The 17244-nt window shown below is 33.3% G+C and overlaps 1 protein-coding gene and 1 long non-coding RNA gene across 13 annotated transcripts in view; one reads left to right on the plus strand and one right to left on the minus strand.

Moving 5' to 3' along the window:
• Window positions 1-11112, plus strand: part of LOC145734581 (uncharacterized) — a 23390-nt gene extending 12278 nt beyond the window's left edge. The window contains exons 3-5 of one of the 2 annotated variants that reach the window (XR_014179446.1): window positions 10546-10705; window positions 10766-10848; window positions 10905-11111. This is a non-coding gene — a long non-coding RNA (uncharacterized LOC145734581). Of the gene's footprint in view, window positions 1-10545; window positions 10706-10765 lie in introns of both variants that reach the window. The other variant, XR_014179445.1, reaches the window with a different exon arrangement.
• The window catches only part of Fife (regulating synaptic membrane exocytosis protein fife), an 80417-nt gene that overhangs the window by 10039 nt on the left and 53134 nt on the right, over window positions 1-17244 (minus strand). For 7 of the 11 annotated variants that reach the window (XM_081987987.1, XM_081987988.1, XM_081987983.1 and 4 more), the window contains exons 8-12: window positions 10483-10694; window positions 6697-6821; window positions 6437-6638; window positions 4097-4155; window positions 113-294 (exon numbers count right to left, since the gene is read on the minus strand). In XM_081987987.1, coding sequence (XP_081844113.1) covers window positions 113-294; window positions 4097-4155; window positions 6437-6638; window positions 6697-6821; window positions 10483-10694 — 780 coding nt within the window. The remainder of the gene's footprint in view (window positions 1-112; window positions 295-4096; window positions 4156-6436; window positions 6639-6696; window positions 6822-10482; window positions 10695-17244) is intronic. The other 4 variants (XM_081987986.1, XM_081987991.1, XM_081987985.1 and 1 more) reach the window with 1 other exon arrangement.

Raw genomic sequence — 17244 nt, forward strand, 5'->3', positions numbered from 1 at the left:
TCTACTTAATTAGAATCCCCAAGCATTCGAGGCGGGGGTAATTTCAACTTTTTGTCGCTCCTATCTCGTTAGTTATTTTAATTAGTCGAGGCTTTTTTAATGAAAAACTTACGTTAAGGGCATTAAACAAAGCCGGGCGTAAGCCTCCGGCAAGGAACCAAAGCCCAGGCTATCGTCTCTGGGTGCCAAATCGTCTGCTGCCAAAACGGCCACCACCAGTTCTTTTCGTTCGTCGTGGTACCAAACTTGGATCTGGATACGACCGGTTACGGTACGTTCTTTGGCTAACTGTTCCTGGAATTAAATTGTATCAAAACTTCCATGCATTAGTAATTATAAGTGGTCATTCCAAAGAAAATCTTCATTAAAGTGAAAATTATGCCCGGTTTATACCTCCAAATTAACAATTAAACTAATTTTGTATTAAAGTCAAATTCTTTTTCTTCTCGTCACTTTTCGTTGTGGTAAAATGTGAAACACTGTTTTGTCAAGAATACACCTATTCCTAGTGTGATTATTTTATAGCTGAACTTTTTCATGAAAGAAATCATGAATTTTTCACCCTCTTTAGGTTATAATATGTCTAAAACACGTCAAAGTCAAAATTTAAATTTAATTTGGACTTATAAACCGGACATTAGGGACTAACACGTTTTTGACAACTTATGGTACCGTGTAAATTAGGTTACACTATCGGTCAGTTAACTTCTAAGACTTAAAACTAAAAGGACAAACTTTACATGCCAGGATCTATTAACAAATATATACAGAGTGAGAGAACAAATGTCCTAGTTGAAGTATCTTCCTCGCTGTTTTGTTTATTAACAATCACAAAGCAGTAAACTCTACGGACTATACGCAAGCAACAAGCAAACAAGACAAGAGGAGGTGACAGTAGCGGTTCAACACGTGCCAGTTGGGACAGAGAATAGCGGGTTACAAAAGTGAAAAATGCGTATTGGAGGCACCACCCACCTAAAAATTAGGTGTGTGGCTCCTCCACCAAAAAAAAAGAAAATAATTAAAATTCGCGTACCTAATCAAAGAGTCTCCTTGGGTTGTTCCAGTCTCGAGTTGAAGGATGAAAGAAACAATGCAACTTTGTTTGAACGGATTTTAATTTATGATATATAACTAGATAGATTGCATACATATTATGTTTCAATTCAGTAGTAGAGCACCTACGATTGAGACACAAACTGTCCCAGCTGACACATATTTTTTTGTTTATAATTACTTAGTTAACATTTAATAAAAAATGCATTAAACTGCAATTAAATCGGTTTAATGCAGTTTTACATCTAGCTAAAACCCACATTTATTTCAACGCTAAACATTTATTCTAAAACATTGATTTGATAATTCTTTCCTCCCTAAAGGAAAAACGACACTGATTTGTCCTAACATATTGTCTCCTCGCGGTATAAAACTGATTCTACAAAAACAGTGAAAGTGTGAAAATCAGTTCCAGTAAATTAAAGGCCAATAGGTAAGTGTCCGCATTGTACTACAAGAACACACATACAGTAACGGACACTTACCAAAATCGTTGTCCTACTGCAAACTAAAACTAACCTAGAAGGTAATCTTATCTAGGAATTCAATGTAACATATTTACAAAAGTAACTTCAAAATTTTGGTGGGTTTACTGTCATCTGACACACTTAGATTAGTATATGAAGAAGTCATCCAAATTTCTGACGTTAATTTTGTTTGGGATGTTGATATGTGCCTTTTGGATCTTTTCAGTCTTGTGAGCCAGTTCAACCAAAAAGGTATAGGAAATTTGATTTCGTAACTTTGTTTGGACTTTGGACAAAAGTCCCTATCCGAAACCATTGAGCCAAAGGGGAGAGGGGTTTTGAAAATCTCACTTTCCAGATTTTTCGTTTATATCTTGGAAACTGTTTGTTCTACCGACATGACCAATCAAAATTAAAAGCTAATAGCATTTTCTACAAGTTTCATTCAATCAAGTTGATATCTTTTATAGTTTTCAAGATATCCACTTTTGAATGTTTGTAAGCATGACAGACGTGGCAAACAAGAATGATCACTGTTTTAGTAAAGTTATATTTGCTTATAGAAAGAATACACTACATCTCTGGATTGCAAGGTCGATTTACTAGTTACACAGCAAATTTCAGGGCCGTAACCCCCAGATTTCGAAAATACTAACTAAAATTGTGTTTCATTGCGTTTTAACTTACAATCCCTCTTTTGTGATGGTATTTATCGCAGTTAGAGTGAAGTAAAGGTTGTTTATGAGAAAAGTGCAATACGTCCCTGTATTTTAAGGTCAATTTACTGTTTACAGCAAATTTCAGTGCCGTAACTCCCAGATTTCGAAAATACCGACTGCAATTCTGACTTTCCTCCAGCAAAAACTGTAGAAATGTGATTTGCGTTCTTGAAAAGCAAATATCTTCAAAACTATAAAATATATATAAAATCGAACCGAGCAGCATAAGCACATGTAATTATTCTGGGAACATTTTTGTTACATTATATTGATTTGAAACAATATTCATTATAAATTATTATAATAATTTACCAATTTTTCAACGTTTAAACTACATTTTTAAGATCACGTGACTGTTTTTGACAATTTCAACTGGCTTTTACAGTGTTGCAAGCTCAACAATTGAATTATTAAAGTCACGTGACGTGTATTTTGCAATTTAAGTTTGTACAACTGTCTAAATTTAATTTATCAGTTTTCCAAAGTTTAAACTACATTTTTAACATCACGTGACCGTTTTTGACAATGTCAATTGACCTTCACAGTGTCAATTTACTGGCTCTACAGCACATTTTCTTTATTAAAAAAAAAATACAGTACGTCTCTGAGTTTTAAGGTCAATTTACTGTTTACAGCAAATTTCAGTGCCGTAACCCTCAGATTTCGAAAATACCGACTGAATTTCTGACTTTCCTCCAGCAAAAACCGTAAAAATGTGATTTGCGTTCTTGAAAAGCAAATATCTCGAAAACTATAAAATAGAGTGTGTCCTGGCGATCTTGGAAACGGTTAGAGATACAGATTTGGTTAAAGGGGAGAAAAGTTGCGTAATCACGGCCTTATTAATAAAATTACATTTAGAAAACATCAAAATATTTTTTGGTTTTTGAGATATTTTGAAAAAAAGTGAATTTTTTGATTAATTGGTAATATTGGACCTAGACCAAAACTAATGACTCTTCTCCACCACATGTTTAAAGTGGCATTATCAGATTTTTATTTCGACGTTTTGTCTTTGCGGAATCATCATCAACCTTTTTTTTTATATCAAATTCTGAAAGTCCTTTTTATTCCAAATTCAATATCGTATGACACTTTACGGTTTAAATGCTTTACGGATCTGAAAATTATTTTTTGTTATTTTTTTAAATTAAAAATTGCTTATGCCAATTAATTGTTTAGGTTATTTAGATTGTTATTATTCATTTATACTTTTGGAATGGAAAGGGTTTTCAGAATGTAACATAAAAACATCAGCGTATTTAAAATGTCTTTAGTTACGTTAATTTAAGTTACGAAACCAAAAATTTTGTTCCAAGGCATTTCCCTGTTGTAGCCAAATTTGAAACAAGTTTTATTACAAAATTGTAATCTTATAATAGATCAAACGTAACCGCCAAATACGTTGGCTTGCTCTATACATTCTGATAAACCATTCAGTTTACTGACTTGAGTAAATATCTAGAAAACTACAATAAACAGTGTTGACGATTTTCTTACAGATCTAAAACTAATTATTTATTGGTAAGTAGTAGAAAACAGACGAAGACAGGATATAGAAACAATGTGATTAAAATACACACGTATCAAAAATAACGTTTAACGTAGTGATTGTAAAGTTGTTAAGCAGCAGTCAGTATTTTTTGGAGAAAAGTCCCTACAAACTATATTCCCTTACACTTGTTTATATTTTTGGGTTTTACTTTATATACACATAGAGGCTACTGATGGTATGTACAGAAGTTTGTACTCGACTTTGAATATTTAATTAATGGAATTGAAGTTAAAATCAAAGAGTAACAGAAGGAAGAGATTAGGGAGCGCAAACCGATAATAATGTATAAAAGTTTATACCGGAGTTTTAGGTAGTTTCCTTCTCGTGGGTGACGATGGTGTCTTGTCGTTTTCAGGATCTGAAACAAAACAGTTAAATTAAAATACAAACAGAACAATATTATACAGGGTGGTCCAGTTTTAAATGTCAATAATTCACCAATCCATAGCCAATTAAAAAATAAGTTGACATTCATTATGTCATTTTCCTGAAAAGTGCTTCCTAAGGAAAATACAGTCCTTTAAATTTCTGTCATAACTGTCAGACCGTTGGAGCAATATTGATCAAATTTGGAACAAGCACTTTATTACATGTTATTACGGTCAAAGACCCAAAACTAACCTAACCCAACTTAAAAATTGTGTTGGAAACGGAAAATTCACTTAAGAAGTTTAAAAAATATTATTGTAGCCAGTTTTCATAGTTTCCAGACAAACTAAAAGACTTTAGTTTTGAAAATTGAATTAGAAAAGATAAAAATTTCAGAAGCTTAAAAATTGTGTTTGTAACCAGTTTTCATGCAAATCGAGAGACTTTAATACTAAAAATTGACTTGTAGACATAAAAACTACTTTTCCAAGAATTTGTTACTACAAATTCATACATTTAAACCTTAAAAATTGACTTGAACCCCAAAATGTAACTGAACTAATGAAAAGTGACATCAGAATCTTAAAATTTGCATTTGAAGTAAGTTTTCATAATTTGAAGACAAATTTCAATATTTTAGTCTTGAAAATAGTCTTAGATGCAGGACATTAACATTAGATTCATGAAAATTGTCTTGAAAACGACCTTTTCGTGCTTTTTACTTTGCTTTTCATTTTCTTCGAATTCTGGACTATTTTTAGTGCTTCAAAACTGCTTTCAGCTTGGAAAATCGAGTTTCAAGACTATCTTCACCAAGTTATTGACATAGCAAACTTAAAAAACAATTTTTACATTCTTCATAGACTTAAAATGGCATTCCAAGCTTTGTCACTATTAAGTCGACTTCTAGACACCTCAGTTCTAAAAATTCGGGTATTTCTTAATAAACTAGACTGTTTTTAGTGTTTTAAGGCTGTTTTCAATGCCTCAAATCGAGTTTCAAGACTATCTTTACAAAGTTTTTGACTTATCAGGCCTAAAAGCCAGTGTGTCGACTGACCATAGTCTTGAAAATTTTATTTCAAGCTTCTTCACTATTAAATTGACTTCTACACTCATAGGTGCAATAAATTGTAGCATCTCTAAGAAATTCAGCCTGTTTTTAGTGCTTTTTAAGGCTGAAAAATCGAGTTTAAGACTATTTCCAAAAGTCAAGTTTCTTCAGTAATAAAAGTAAAAAATTTTGGTACCAAATGCTACAATAATAGTCTTGAGAACTAATTTTTAGAAATAAAATGTCCGAAAATTTAATTTAGTTCTAGACTTGTTGTCCAGTCCATAAAATTCAGTTGTACACTAATTAAAGTCGTGAAAATATACTTTAGTCCTAGTAAAGTCAGTTCTAGCATTAAAAGTCAACTTTTATATTATTTTTAGTAGTAAAAAATGAGTTTCATGCACAATACAATCTTTGTCTTGATTTCCGGATTTTAGTTCTTGAATGCCAGTTTCAGACACTCAACCAGGATGGCAGTCTGAGAAAGCGAATCATAAGACCATTCCTAGTAGTAAAAAGCAAGTTTTTTAGACTATTCAGTACAAATTTGGACTTTCACAAGTCTTGAATGTTCAGTTTTAAACTATAAAACGATTTTTTAAATGGAAATTTGGAGGACTGTATCTTCCTTAGGAAACGTTTTTCAGAAAAATGACATAATGCAAGTCAACTTATCTTTTGATTAGCTGTCAAATGGTGAATTATTGACACTTAAAACTGGACCACCCTGTATAAATTAATTAATTCTCATCCTAATGGTTGTCCAGTTTTATGTTTATATGGATCCAGTGACAAAATGAATTTCTGTCCGTGACACTCTGTACACAAGAACAACAGCACATACAGAGAGATGGGAAATTTTTAAATGATTCACTCTGTGTATCGCCACTCCCATGCAAATTAAACGCCGGTCTCTCATATCTGCGGTTTCCATTTCTGGAATTGGTACTGATTGCATTAGCATTTCCTATTCAATTAAGATTTAAGAAGGGCCTTCTGACTGGTTCAAGATTCCAGGACATTTTAATTAAACCTGATTGTTACACGGGATATCAAAAGTCAGTCGAAGAGACATTTCTCATGCCCTTCTTTGCAACTGTATCATTAATCTCGTCCGATGGAAAAACGCGTTTTCTTCAACGATCCCGGAAAAACTATATTTTATTGCTTTTTTAAGCCCAGGAAGGATTTTACGGTAAAAAATGGGACTTACCGACATGTAATGCAGTTATATTGGCCTCTGAAGGTTTGCGCACCGAAGGTGGTGGAAGTGGTGGTTCATCCAAAAAGTCGCACATACGCAAATCAGTGGCGTGCTCCACCAGCAGTTCCACTGTATCCCCAGTGTGGTCCATGATGGCGCAGACTTCTTCAAAATTCCGATCGATCAGTGACACTCCACCCCACTCCAAAACCTGTTAATGGTTAGAAAAAAGAGTAAAAAACTGCGGAAGAGGTAGGGAGGAGCGGGACCTTGTCTCCTTGTTGCAATCCTCCTTTTTCTGCAGGTCCTCCAGGCACCGTCCATACTATGTAGGCAAAAAGATGGCCATCCGGACTAGTTTTCCCTCCTACAACTCTCATACCAAAACCACGAGCTGAAACAAGAAATAGTAAACAGTGTCCAGGATATAGTAATCTTTGAAAACGGATATAAAGAGAGAGAGATTCCAAAGTTGGGGCTTTCCTTTCACCTGCGAATAGGGCTTCAAAAAATAGGGTTTTTTTTCGTTTGAAGCTTTTTTGAAATATGAACAATAACGAAGATACAGGGTGTATACTATCGACATTTTATAGCATTTTTTATCAGCTTTTCAACGATATATAGAAAATCTAGATTGGAGAACAAATTACAACGTCACAAGGCTTCAAACCTGGCAACATCGCTGCAAACTCACAAAAAGTGACACAATTTTTGAACTAAAATATCTGAAAAACTGTAAAAGTTAAAAAATTCTCTCAAACACCATTTTGAAGCATTTTGCATCTTTTTTCCAATTGAGTGGAAATTACAGCGTCACAAGGGTATAATCCTGCCAACAACTCTTTCAAATCACAAGAAGTGACACAATTTTTAAATTAAAATATCTCAAAAACTGAAAAAGTTAGACAGTTTGTTCAAACGCCATATTGTGGCATTTTCTATCTTCTTCCCAATGACATATAGACAATGTAAATTGGAGTGAAAATTACAGCTTCACAAATCTTCAAACCTGGCAACAACGCTGCAAACTCATAAAAAGTGACACAATTTTCGAATTAAAATTTCTCAAAAACTGAAAAAGTTAGAAAATTCGCTCAACCGACATTTTTTGTAACATTTTTCATCCTCTTTCTAATGATATATAAAAAAATCTAGATTGGAGTGCAAATTACAGCTTCACAATGCTTCAAACCTGGTAACAACGCTGCAAACTCACAAAAAGTGACACAATTTTCGAATTGAAAAATCTCAAAAATTTAAAAAGTTAGAAAATTCGCTCAACCGAAATTTTGTAACATTTTTCATCCTCTTTCTAATGATATAAAAAAAATCTAGATTGGAGTGCAAATTACAGCTTTACAAGGCTTCAAACCTGGTAACAACGCTGCAAACTCATAAAAAGTGACACAATTTTCGAATTGAAAAATCTCAAAAATTTAAAAAGTTAGAAAATTCGCTCAACTGTCATTTTGTAACATTTTTCATCCTCTTTCTAATGATATATAAAAAATCTAGATTGGAGTGCAAATTACAGCTTCACAAGGCTTCAAATTTAGTAACAACGCTGCAAACTCACAAAAAGTGACACAATTTTCGAATTGAAATTTCTCAAAAACTTAAAAAGTTTGAAAATTCGCTCAACCGTCATTTTGTAACATTTTTCATCCTCTTTCTAATGATATAAAAAAAATCTAGATTGGAGTGCAAATTACAGCTTTACAAGGCTTCAAACCTGGCAACAACGCTGCAAACTCACAAAAAGTGACACAATTTTTGAATTGAAATTTCTCAAAAACTTAAAAAGTTAGAAAATTCGCTCAACCGAAATTTTGTAACATTTTTCATCCTCTTTCTAATGATATAAAAAAAATCTAGATTGGAGTGCAAATTACAGCTTTACAAGGCTTCAAACCTGGCAACAACGCTGCAAACTCACAAAAAGTAACACAATTTTTGAATTGAAATTTCTCAAAAACTTAAAAAGTTAGAAAATTCGCTTAACCGACATTTTGTAACATTTTTCATCCTCTTTCTAATGATATAAAAAAAATCTAGATTGGAGTGCAAATTACAGCTTCACAAGGCTTCAAACCTGGCAACAACGCTGCAAACTCACAAAAAGTGACACAATTTTCGAATTGAAATTTCTCAAAAACTTAAAAAGTTTGAAAATTCGCTCAACTGTCATTTTGTAACATTTTTCATCCTCTTTCTAATGATATAAAAAAATCTAGATTGGAGTGCAAATTACAGCTTTACAAGGCTTCAAACCTGGTAACAACGCTGCAAACTCATAAAAAGTGACACAATTTTCGAATTGAAAAATCTCAAAAATTTAAAAAGTTAGAAAATTCGCTCAACCGACATTTTGTAACATTTTTCATCCTCTTTCTAATGATATAAAAAAAATCTAGATTGGAGTGCAAATTACAGCTTTACAAGGCTTCAAACCTGGCAACAACGCTGCAAACTCACAAAAAGTGACACAATTTTTGAATTGAAATTTCTCAAAAACTTAAAAAGTTAGAAAATTCGCTTAACCGACATTTTGTAACATTTTTCATCCTCTTTCTAATGATATAAAAAAAATCTAGATTGGAGTGCAAATTACAGCTTCACAAGGCTTCAAACCTGGTAACAACGCTGCAAACTCATAAAAAGTGACACAATTTTCGAATTGAAAAATCTCAAAAATTTAAAAAGTTAGAAAATTCGCTCAACCGACATTTTGTAACATTTTTCATCCTCTTTCTAATGATATATAAAAAATCTAGATTGGAGTGCAAATTACAGCTTCACAAGGCTTCAAATTTAGCAACAACGCTGCAAACTCACAAAAAGTGACACAATTTTCGAATTGAAATTTCTCAAAAACTTAAAAAGTTTTTGAAGCCCTATTCGCAGGTGAAAAATAGGGGGGGTATTAGGGGTGTTTTTTTACTACTTTTTGAAATTCAATATCTCGGTAACATGAAGAGCTAGAGAGGCCAGTTTTGTCTCGTTTTGTAGTATTTTTTATCCTCTTTTTAGTGGCGTTTCAGTGAATATAAGAGTTAAAAAAGTTACAATCATTCAAAAATTGAAAAAATGCCATTTTTGCAAATTTTTTTTTGCTCCAGAAGGGTTACAATGCACAACCAAAGGCATATTTATACCAAAGGGCCTTAAATTAGGTGAAATAAGTACAAAAAAAGTACTTTAAAATTTTTCATATTTCAAAAAAATCGAAAGAGTATAGGGGGGTTTTACTGATAGTGGCTTTCTTTTTCTTGGACACACTGTGATAGTATATCTTCCCTTATAAAATTTCTGTTTGTTTGATGTTGATTTTTGACGACAAGTATATTAAACCGAGTTTAGGTCCCCCGAAGGATTTATCGCCCAGCCCTATTCAGGTTTTATGGTGCCAAGAACGACACCCAATCGAGCATTCTTGAGTTATGGAATTTCCCTTTTCGGTACGTGACTCTTAACTAGGATATCTCCTCTGGCATTCGTCGACCTCAATTTGCCGTCTCGCGGGACTTATTTGCCCTTTTAGCCCTTCGACGCTCCCGGAAATTAAAAATGCAACGTACTAGGAGACAAATTGAGAATCACCAGATTTAGTGCACGGTACCTGAATGGATTTAAAAATAAGTTGTTACAGATTAAATTTGAACTGTTAAATGTGGATTTTTCCAGTTTGAATGCGCCCCAGGAAACAATGGAGCTGAATAAACGTTTAGCGAATTTCCACTTCGCAGGCGGAAAATTTCGTTATCGGCCAAACTTTGCATTGTCTCAAATTCTGTTTCAACTTGATAACGTTATTAGTCAATTTTTTTTGCCTCCCAGAGGAATTCATTTATCAAATTTTTCTCAATATGCCCGGTGTGTATAAATGTGGGGGAGTTGAACAGTCACGTACCCTGGAAGGAAATTCCATAACTCAAGAATGCCCGGCCGTCTTGTTGGGGCCGATATTGAGGAGGAACTCGGTGGAAAGAGGAATAGGCAAATAAGTTTTACATAAATTTCCCTTTTTCTTTAAAAACGATCTTTTTTCCACTTACACTTACTTCTGTGAGCTTTATCGCTTGGATCCCGTCGCAAAATAACGCGTTTTTGCGCTGCAGACGCTGATCCACTGTCCACATCATGGATCACAATACGAATGGCCTCAGCGTCCACCGAGGCTTGTCGACGTGGCATGGCCTCCAGGTCTTCCAGAGCTGGTGTCGGTCGAGGTGGTACGATAGTTCTTAAACCACCACCCATGTCTGGTCTGAAATGATGGTAAATATTACTTTATTATGGAGTAAAACTCGATTTAATAAAAATCAATGATTTCTCTAGCTGGGACGTGATTTCCTAACAATTGAACAATCTGGACCTGGAAAATCCTACGTGTCTATTGGTTATCGTTGCCCTCTTTTTTGGTTTGCTATACTTTGTGGTAGTAACAATAACTCATTCAATTCTCGTTTGTATGCAGTTTACTTTGGTACACGTGAATATAACCCCACAAGTACAGCGTAGTAATAGCCTTGGCTAGGATTCTGGGAAAAGTTTTCATTAAACCTGGATTAACCATGCACAATGCACAATCACGTTTCGAATTCATTTTGGGATAAATACTGACAGAAATTCCAGTAAATTCGTCATTTATAATGATTTTAATAATAAATGTGTGAATCGTGCATATTTTGTTACCAATAATATCCATTAACAAACACTACTTTACGTAGGCTGTCACTTTGACATTTATCGTGTCGGTGAAACTTTTCATTCAAAATGTCTGACACGTTAACTTTGACACTTTTCCGGTATTACGAAGCAGTTTGGGGAATTTTTATATTTATGAGGCATTTAAAAGTATTTTCTCGAGTATTTTGAGGAATTATCTGAATATTTCAAAATGTTTTGTGGTATTTTCAATATTGAAATTTTCAATACCGTGTATCAAAATAACTGAAAATCGAACCGAGCAGCATAAGCACATGTAATTATTATGGGAACATTTTCGTTACATTATATTGAATTGAACCATATTCATTATAAATTATTATAATATTTTACCAATTTTTCAACGTTTAAACTACATTCTTAAGGTCACGTGACCGTTTTTGACGGATGTCAATTGGCCTTTACAGTATTGCAAGCTCCAAAATTGAATTATCAAAGTCACATGACGTGTATTTTGCAATTTATGTTTGTACAACTGTCTAAATTTAATTTATCAATTTTCCAAAGTTTAAACTACATTTTTAAGGTCACGTGACCGTTTTTGACAATGTCAATTGGCCTTTACAGTGTTGCAAGCTCCAAAATTGAATTATCAAAGTCACGTGACGTGTATTTTACAATTTAAGTTTGTACAACTGTCTAAATTTAATTTATCAATTTTCCAAAGTTTAAACTACATTTTTAAGATCACGTGATTGTTTTTGACAGTTCTCAACTGGCTTTTACAGAGTTGCAAGCTCTAAAATTATATAATAAGTCACGTGATGTGTCTCTTGCAATTTCAGCTTTTACAACTTTTAAAAAATGTTGAAATTTTAACTCACATTTTAAAAGTCACGTGATTAATTTTGACAGATGTCAACTGGCCTTTACAGTGTTGCAAGAACATGCAGAATTGCGTTCTAAAGGTCACGTGACTGTTTTTGACAATGTCGACTGGCCTTTACAGCGTTGCAAACTCAAAATTGTGTTATTAACGTCACGTAAAGTGTATTTCACAATTTCAGCTTTTACAACTGTCTAAATTTAATTTACCAAATGATCAACGTTTAAATTATATTTTAAAGTCACGTGACGGTTTTTGACAGGTGTCAACTGGCTTTTACAGTTTTTGCAAGCTCTAAAATTATATAATCAAGTCACGTGATGTGTCTCTTACAATTTCAGCTTTTACAACTTAAATTTTTTTAAAAATTTTAAACCACATTTTAAAGGTCACGTGATTAATTTTGACAGATGTCAACTGGCCTTTACAGTGATAGTTGTAAATGGTGAGGTTTTGTTTTTTGTTTATCAATCCCAATCCTCTGACCGGTTTCGCCGTATTACGGCTCATCAGAGAGGCTATAGGGCTTGATAACCAAAAAAAAAAAAAAAAAAAAAAAAAACAAAAAAAAAACTTGATTTTTTTTTTTGGCCTTTACAGTGTTGCAAGAACATGCAGAATTGCATTATCAACGTCACGTGACGTGTATTTTGCAATTTAAGTTTGTACAACTGTCTAAATTGAATTTATCAGTTTTCCAAAGTATAAACTGCGTTCTAAAGATCACGTGACTGCTTTTGACAATGTCATCTGGCTTTTACAGTGTTGCAAGCTGAAAAATTGAATTATCAACTCACGTGACGTAATTTTCACAATTTTACCACTGTCTAAATCTAAGTTACCTAGTGTTTCTTTTCGAATGATAGGTGTCTTTATTTGACAAGTGCTAACTTGGTTACTATGACAGTTAGAAGATTCGTTCAAACGTCAAAAATATAACCCGTAAATTCAGACAACCGTACAAAAAATATTTTTTGTTTGTCAGAATTTGGAAAAACAGTCACCTGACCTTAGAAATTTTCAATTTTAAGCATTCGGCCATCAAGTGTCAAAAATTGGGAAAAACCTTTACGTTGTCATTCTTAACTTAACCTAAAACTGGTCACGTGACTTTAAAAAAAAATCAATTTCAACTTTTGGGTCTTCAAAATTTGGAAAAGCAATTACATATCCTGAGGTAGTCATTTTTATTGATTATAAATAATTTAAAGGTATTTCGATGTATTTCAAGGCAATTTGAGGCATTTTAGACAGTTTTAAGGCAATATATCACTATGAGGCATTTTGAGCAATAATAGAAGCATTGTGAGGTATTTTAAAGGCATTTCAAGGTATTTTGTATGCAAAAAGGCATTTCAGAGGTCATTATTTCAGTTTGAGAGGTGAATAATGGCGGACATTTTACACTTCAGTCATTTACTTTTGTATGTCAATATTTTAATAAAAAAAAATTAAAAACGTAAAAGTATATTGTCACTGTAACTGGTTGGCAGGCATTATTGACGTCCTTTTCTGTTTCATAACTCTTTTCTAAAGTTCCATGGAGGATCATGTGAAAATTGTCAAATTTAAGTCTGCTTGTAGTAAGTGTAATAATTTTGAACGTTCTAACATTACAAAAGTTGCAAACTCCTTTAAGAGATTAATTTACTTTGTAGTAATTAAATAAAAAATTCTTAGTATCGACGATTCAACACTGTCACTGTAATTTGCAGTGGTTTTGCCACTCAAAGTTGGCGAAACTCGGATTATTTACTTAGGATTTTCTCCTCGGTCCTCCGAAAGTAATCTCCTACTTGGAGAGGCTCCGTTTAATAGCTCCGGTCCACTAATTGTTCGAGAACTAAGGCAAGACATAGTTCTCGAAACCTAGGTTGGAGTAGGATAGTTTGAAACAGGCAACTTTGGGTAAATTCTTGTTAAGAGTGATTTAACATCACTTGACCGAACAATGTTTTACTTTTGTTAATGAAATTCAGTTTTTAGTTTGAAAGTAATATTAGTAACAGGTTTTTCCGTTTAACGGGCTGAGTTATCGATGAGGAAAAGACCTAAAAGCATCCTTTATGCAAAATGCTTTTTGGAGAAGCAATATCCGTAAAAGGGTCTATAAAATCGAGGAGAAAATAGTTTGCATATCGAGGAGAGAAATCATTAAATGGCAAACAAATCGCGCCAAGAATCGACCAAATTATCCTTTGGGGGAAAAAAAAATGTTTCAGGGCAAAAAGTAAACAACAGATCTGTTTAACCAGCAGAATTGCAAAAATGGGGCATGTGAGCGATAGCAAATACAGTGGCGTTTGAGCAATTTCCTGAGGGACGCGTTCCCATCCAAAATAGAGATTAGTTCGTGCCGAAAAAATCGAGTAACCAAGTCTAAGGTGATTTTAGACGACACTTTTATGAATCTTCTAAATCGGTTTTAAAGAATTAATGACTCGGAACGAACGTGGTCCGACTTTTCGAGAAGAGAATGAAAATTGAGAAATTGATCATCCAGATGCCACGCTATTTTACGAGCCGTTGTTCCTGAAAGAATTTTTCTAATGTTTAAATTTTATGACTGGATCAGCCATAAAAAAATGATTTAATTTGATGGAGGTCTGGACTAAAAATGCTAGTAACTTAAGTGCTAATTTCGATCTTATAATCAAACTTTGAAGGCTAATTTATTTCGTTATGTTATAGAACACGACGAAAAATGCAGGTACTAAAACAGTTTACTTTAGTTGGAAACGTATTTAAAGCAAATTGACGATAGCAATACACAAATTTAGTAGACTTAATGGGACGTGTTCATTTCGGGGCCCATTTGGCTTTAGGCAAGGCATAAAGATCGTTCAAATGGGAAAAACATACAACAAAACCTAAATAAGCACTCTTTTTTGAATTGGAAATGTTTTTGGTTTACTATTTATAGGGGATTCTGGTAATTTTTAGGTATAGAACACTTGTAGAGGTTCCTGGAAATTTTTAGAAAATTTTGAATAGTATGCAAAGGCCTCTGACAATTCTAAGCAATGCTTAGAGGGGTAAAACAATTTTTAGAGGACATTTCTAAGCAATTTTTAGTAGGTTTTGAACACTTGTAGAACAAAATTCAAATTTTGGCAATTTTTAGAACATTATCAGTAGTATTTAGGGGTCTCTGGCAATTCTAAGCAATTCGTTCGCAACTCCAGAGGCTTCTGGTAAATTTGAAAAGATTTTTTGTAGTAATTAAAGGCTTCTGGCATTCCAAAAAATTACTCTAAAGGTCTGAGGCATTTTCAAAAAATTCGTTTTGATAAACCATTTTTCTGCACTTTCGCCTTTGACCAGTGTTGCCAAATCAAAATACTTAATGGCGGTAGAATAACCAGTCAAAAAACGGTAGATCAGAAAAAAAATTGTTCATTTAATAGTTGCCAAAAATTTGATGATTTTATTTGATCATTGATTCTTGCTATAAAAATCGTACTTTAAAAATACATTTGTTTATTTTTTTTATTAATAATTGGTTTTCTAAGTTTTGACATTAGTGACAGATATCACGTGGTTTTAAAGGATAATTTAGCTAGGCAGTCACGTGACCGTTGTCAAAATCATAAATCTCAAAAACACTCTTTATATCGAATACTGCAAGGAAACTTTTCTAAGCCCTGATTTTTGCAACTTTTGAACACAGTTTGACAGTTTTGACGTTAGTAGTAGTTGTCACGTGATTGTAGAACACTATTTAGCTAGACGGTCACGTGAAAATTGTCAAGATAACTGTCATAAATCTCAGAAACACGTTTTCTATCAAATATTGCAAGAAAACGTTTCTAAACCTTGATTTTTGCAACTTTTGAACACAGTTTGACGTTTGTAGCAGTTGTCACGTGATTTTAGAACACTATTTAGCTAGACGGTCACGTGACAATTGTCAAAATAAATATCATAAATCTTAGAAATACGTTTTATATCAAATACTGCTAGAAAACGTTTCTAAAGCCTGATTTTTGCAACTTTTGAGCACAGTTTCACAGTTTTAACGTTATTGGCAGATGTCACGTGATTTTAGAACACTATTTTGCTAGACGGTCACGTGACAATTGTCAAAATAACTGTCATAAATCTCAGAAACACGTTTTATATCAAATATTGCAAGAAAACGTTTCTAAACCCTGATTTTTGCAACTTTTGAACACAGTTTGACAGTTTTGACGTTAGTAGCAGTTGTCACGTAATTTTAGAACACTATTTTGCTAGACGGTCACGTGACAATTGTCAAAATAGCTGTCATAAATCTTAGAAATACGTTTTATATCAAATATTGCAAGAAAACGTTTCTAAACCCAGATTTTTGCAAATTTTGAGAACAGTTTGGCAGTTTTGTCATTAATGACAGATGTCACGTGATTTTAAACACTATTTTGCTAGACGGTCACGTGACAATTGTCAAAATAAATATCATAAATCTTAGAAATGCGTTTTATATCAAATACTGCTAGAAAACGTTTCTAAAGCCTGATTTTTGCAACTTTTGAGCACAGTTTGTCAGTTTTAACGTTAGTGGCAGTTGTCACGTGATTGTAGGACCCTATTTAACTAGACGGTCACGTAACAATTATCAAAATAACTGTCATAAATCTCAGACACCCTTCATGTTTCGAAAACTGTGTTAAGATATAATTCTTGCAAATTCTAGTCAAATTTTGACATTATGACAGACATCACGTGGTTTTAGAGGATAATTTGTAGTAAGAAAATGACTGTTTTAAGCGCATTTTTAGAATCCTCATTAAATGTCCTATTCAATAAACTGAAAAAGTATAAAAAAAGTTTCACACCCAACATAATGGCAATGTAATTAAAAACGGTAGATATACCGTTTTAACGGTCGACCTGTCAACATTGCCTGTGACGTCATACCAATGTAGTTTGATTTTCGGTATAGAGCTATACATTTTCTCTAGATTTTTTTAGCATAAGAAAGCATTCATTATTTAACGTCCATCTTAATTTTACGGGCTGTTCTTCTTAAGGCCCTAAATTACTATTGAAGGGATAAGCTAAAATTAGTATTATTCTGTTAGGGTTAACCGTTAAAATGTCTACAAGATAAAGCTCTTATTATAGTAGGGTGCCTTCCCTTGCGACTAGATTTACGTCGGAGCCCTTGAAATTATAATTAAGCTTGAACCTTACAAAGCTTTTGTTCTTGGAGCCATAATTTAATAATTGCTAGTCGTAGAAACAAAAAAATGGATTTATTTAACTAGCTCAGAAAGGCAAT

This window comes from Ips typographus, linkage group LG10 (assembly GCF_016097725.1).
Source record: "Ips typographus isolate SLU linkage group LG10, UJ_Ityp_2.0, whole genome shotgun sequence".
NCBI classification, from domain to species: Eukaryota; Metazoa; Arthropoda; class Insecta; order Coleoptera; family Curculionidae; genus Ips; species Ips typographus.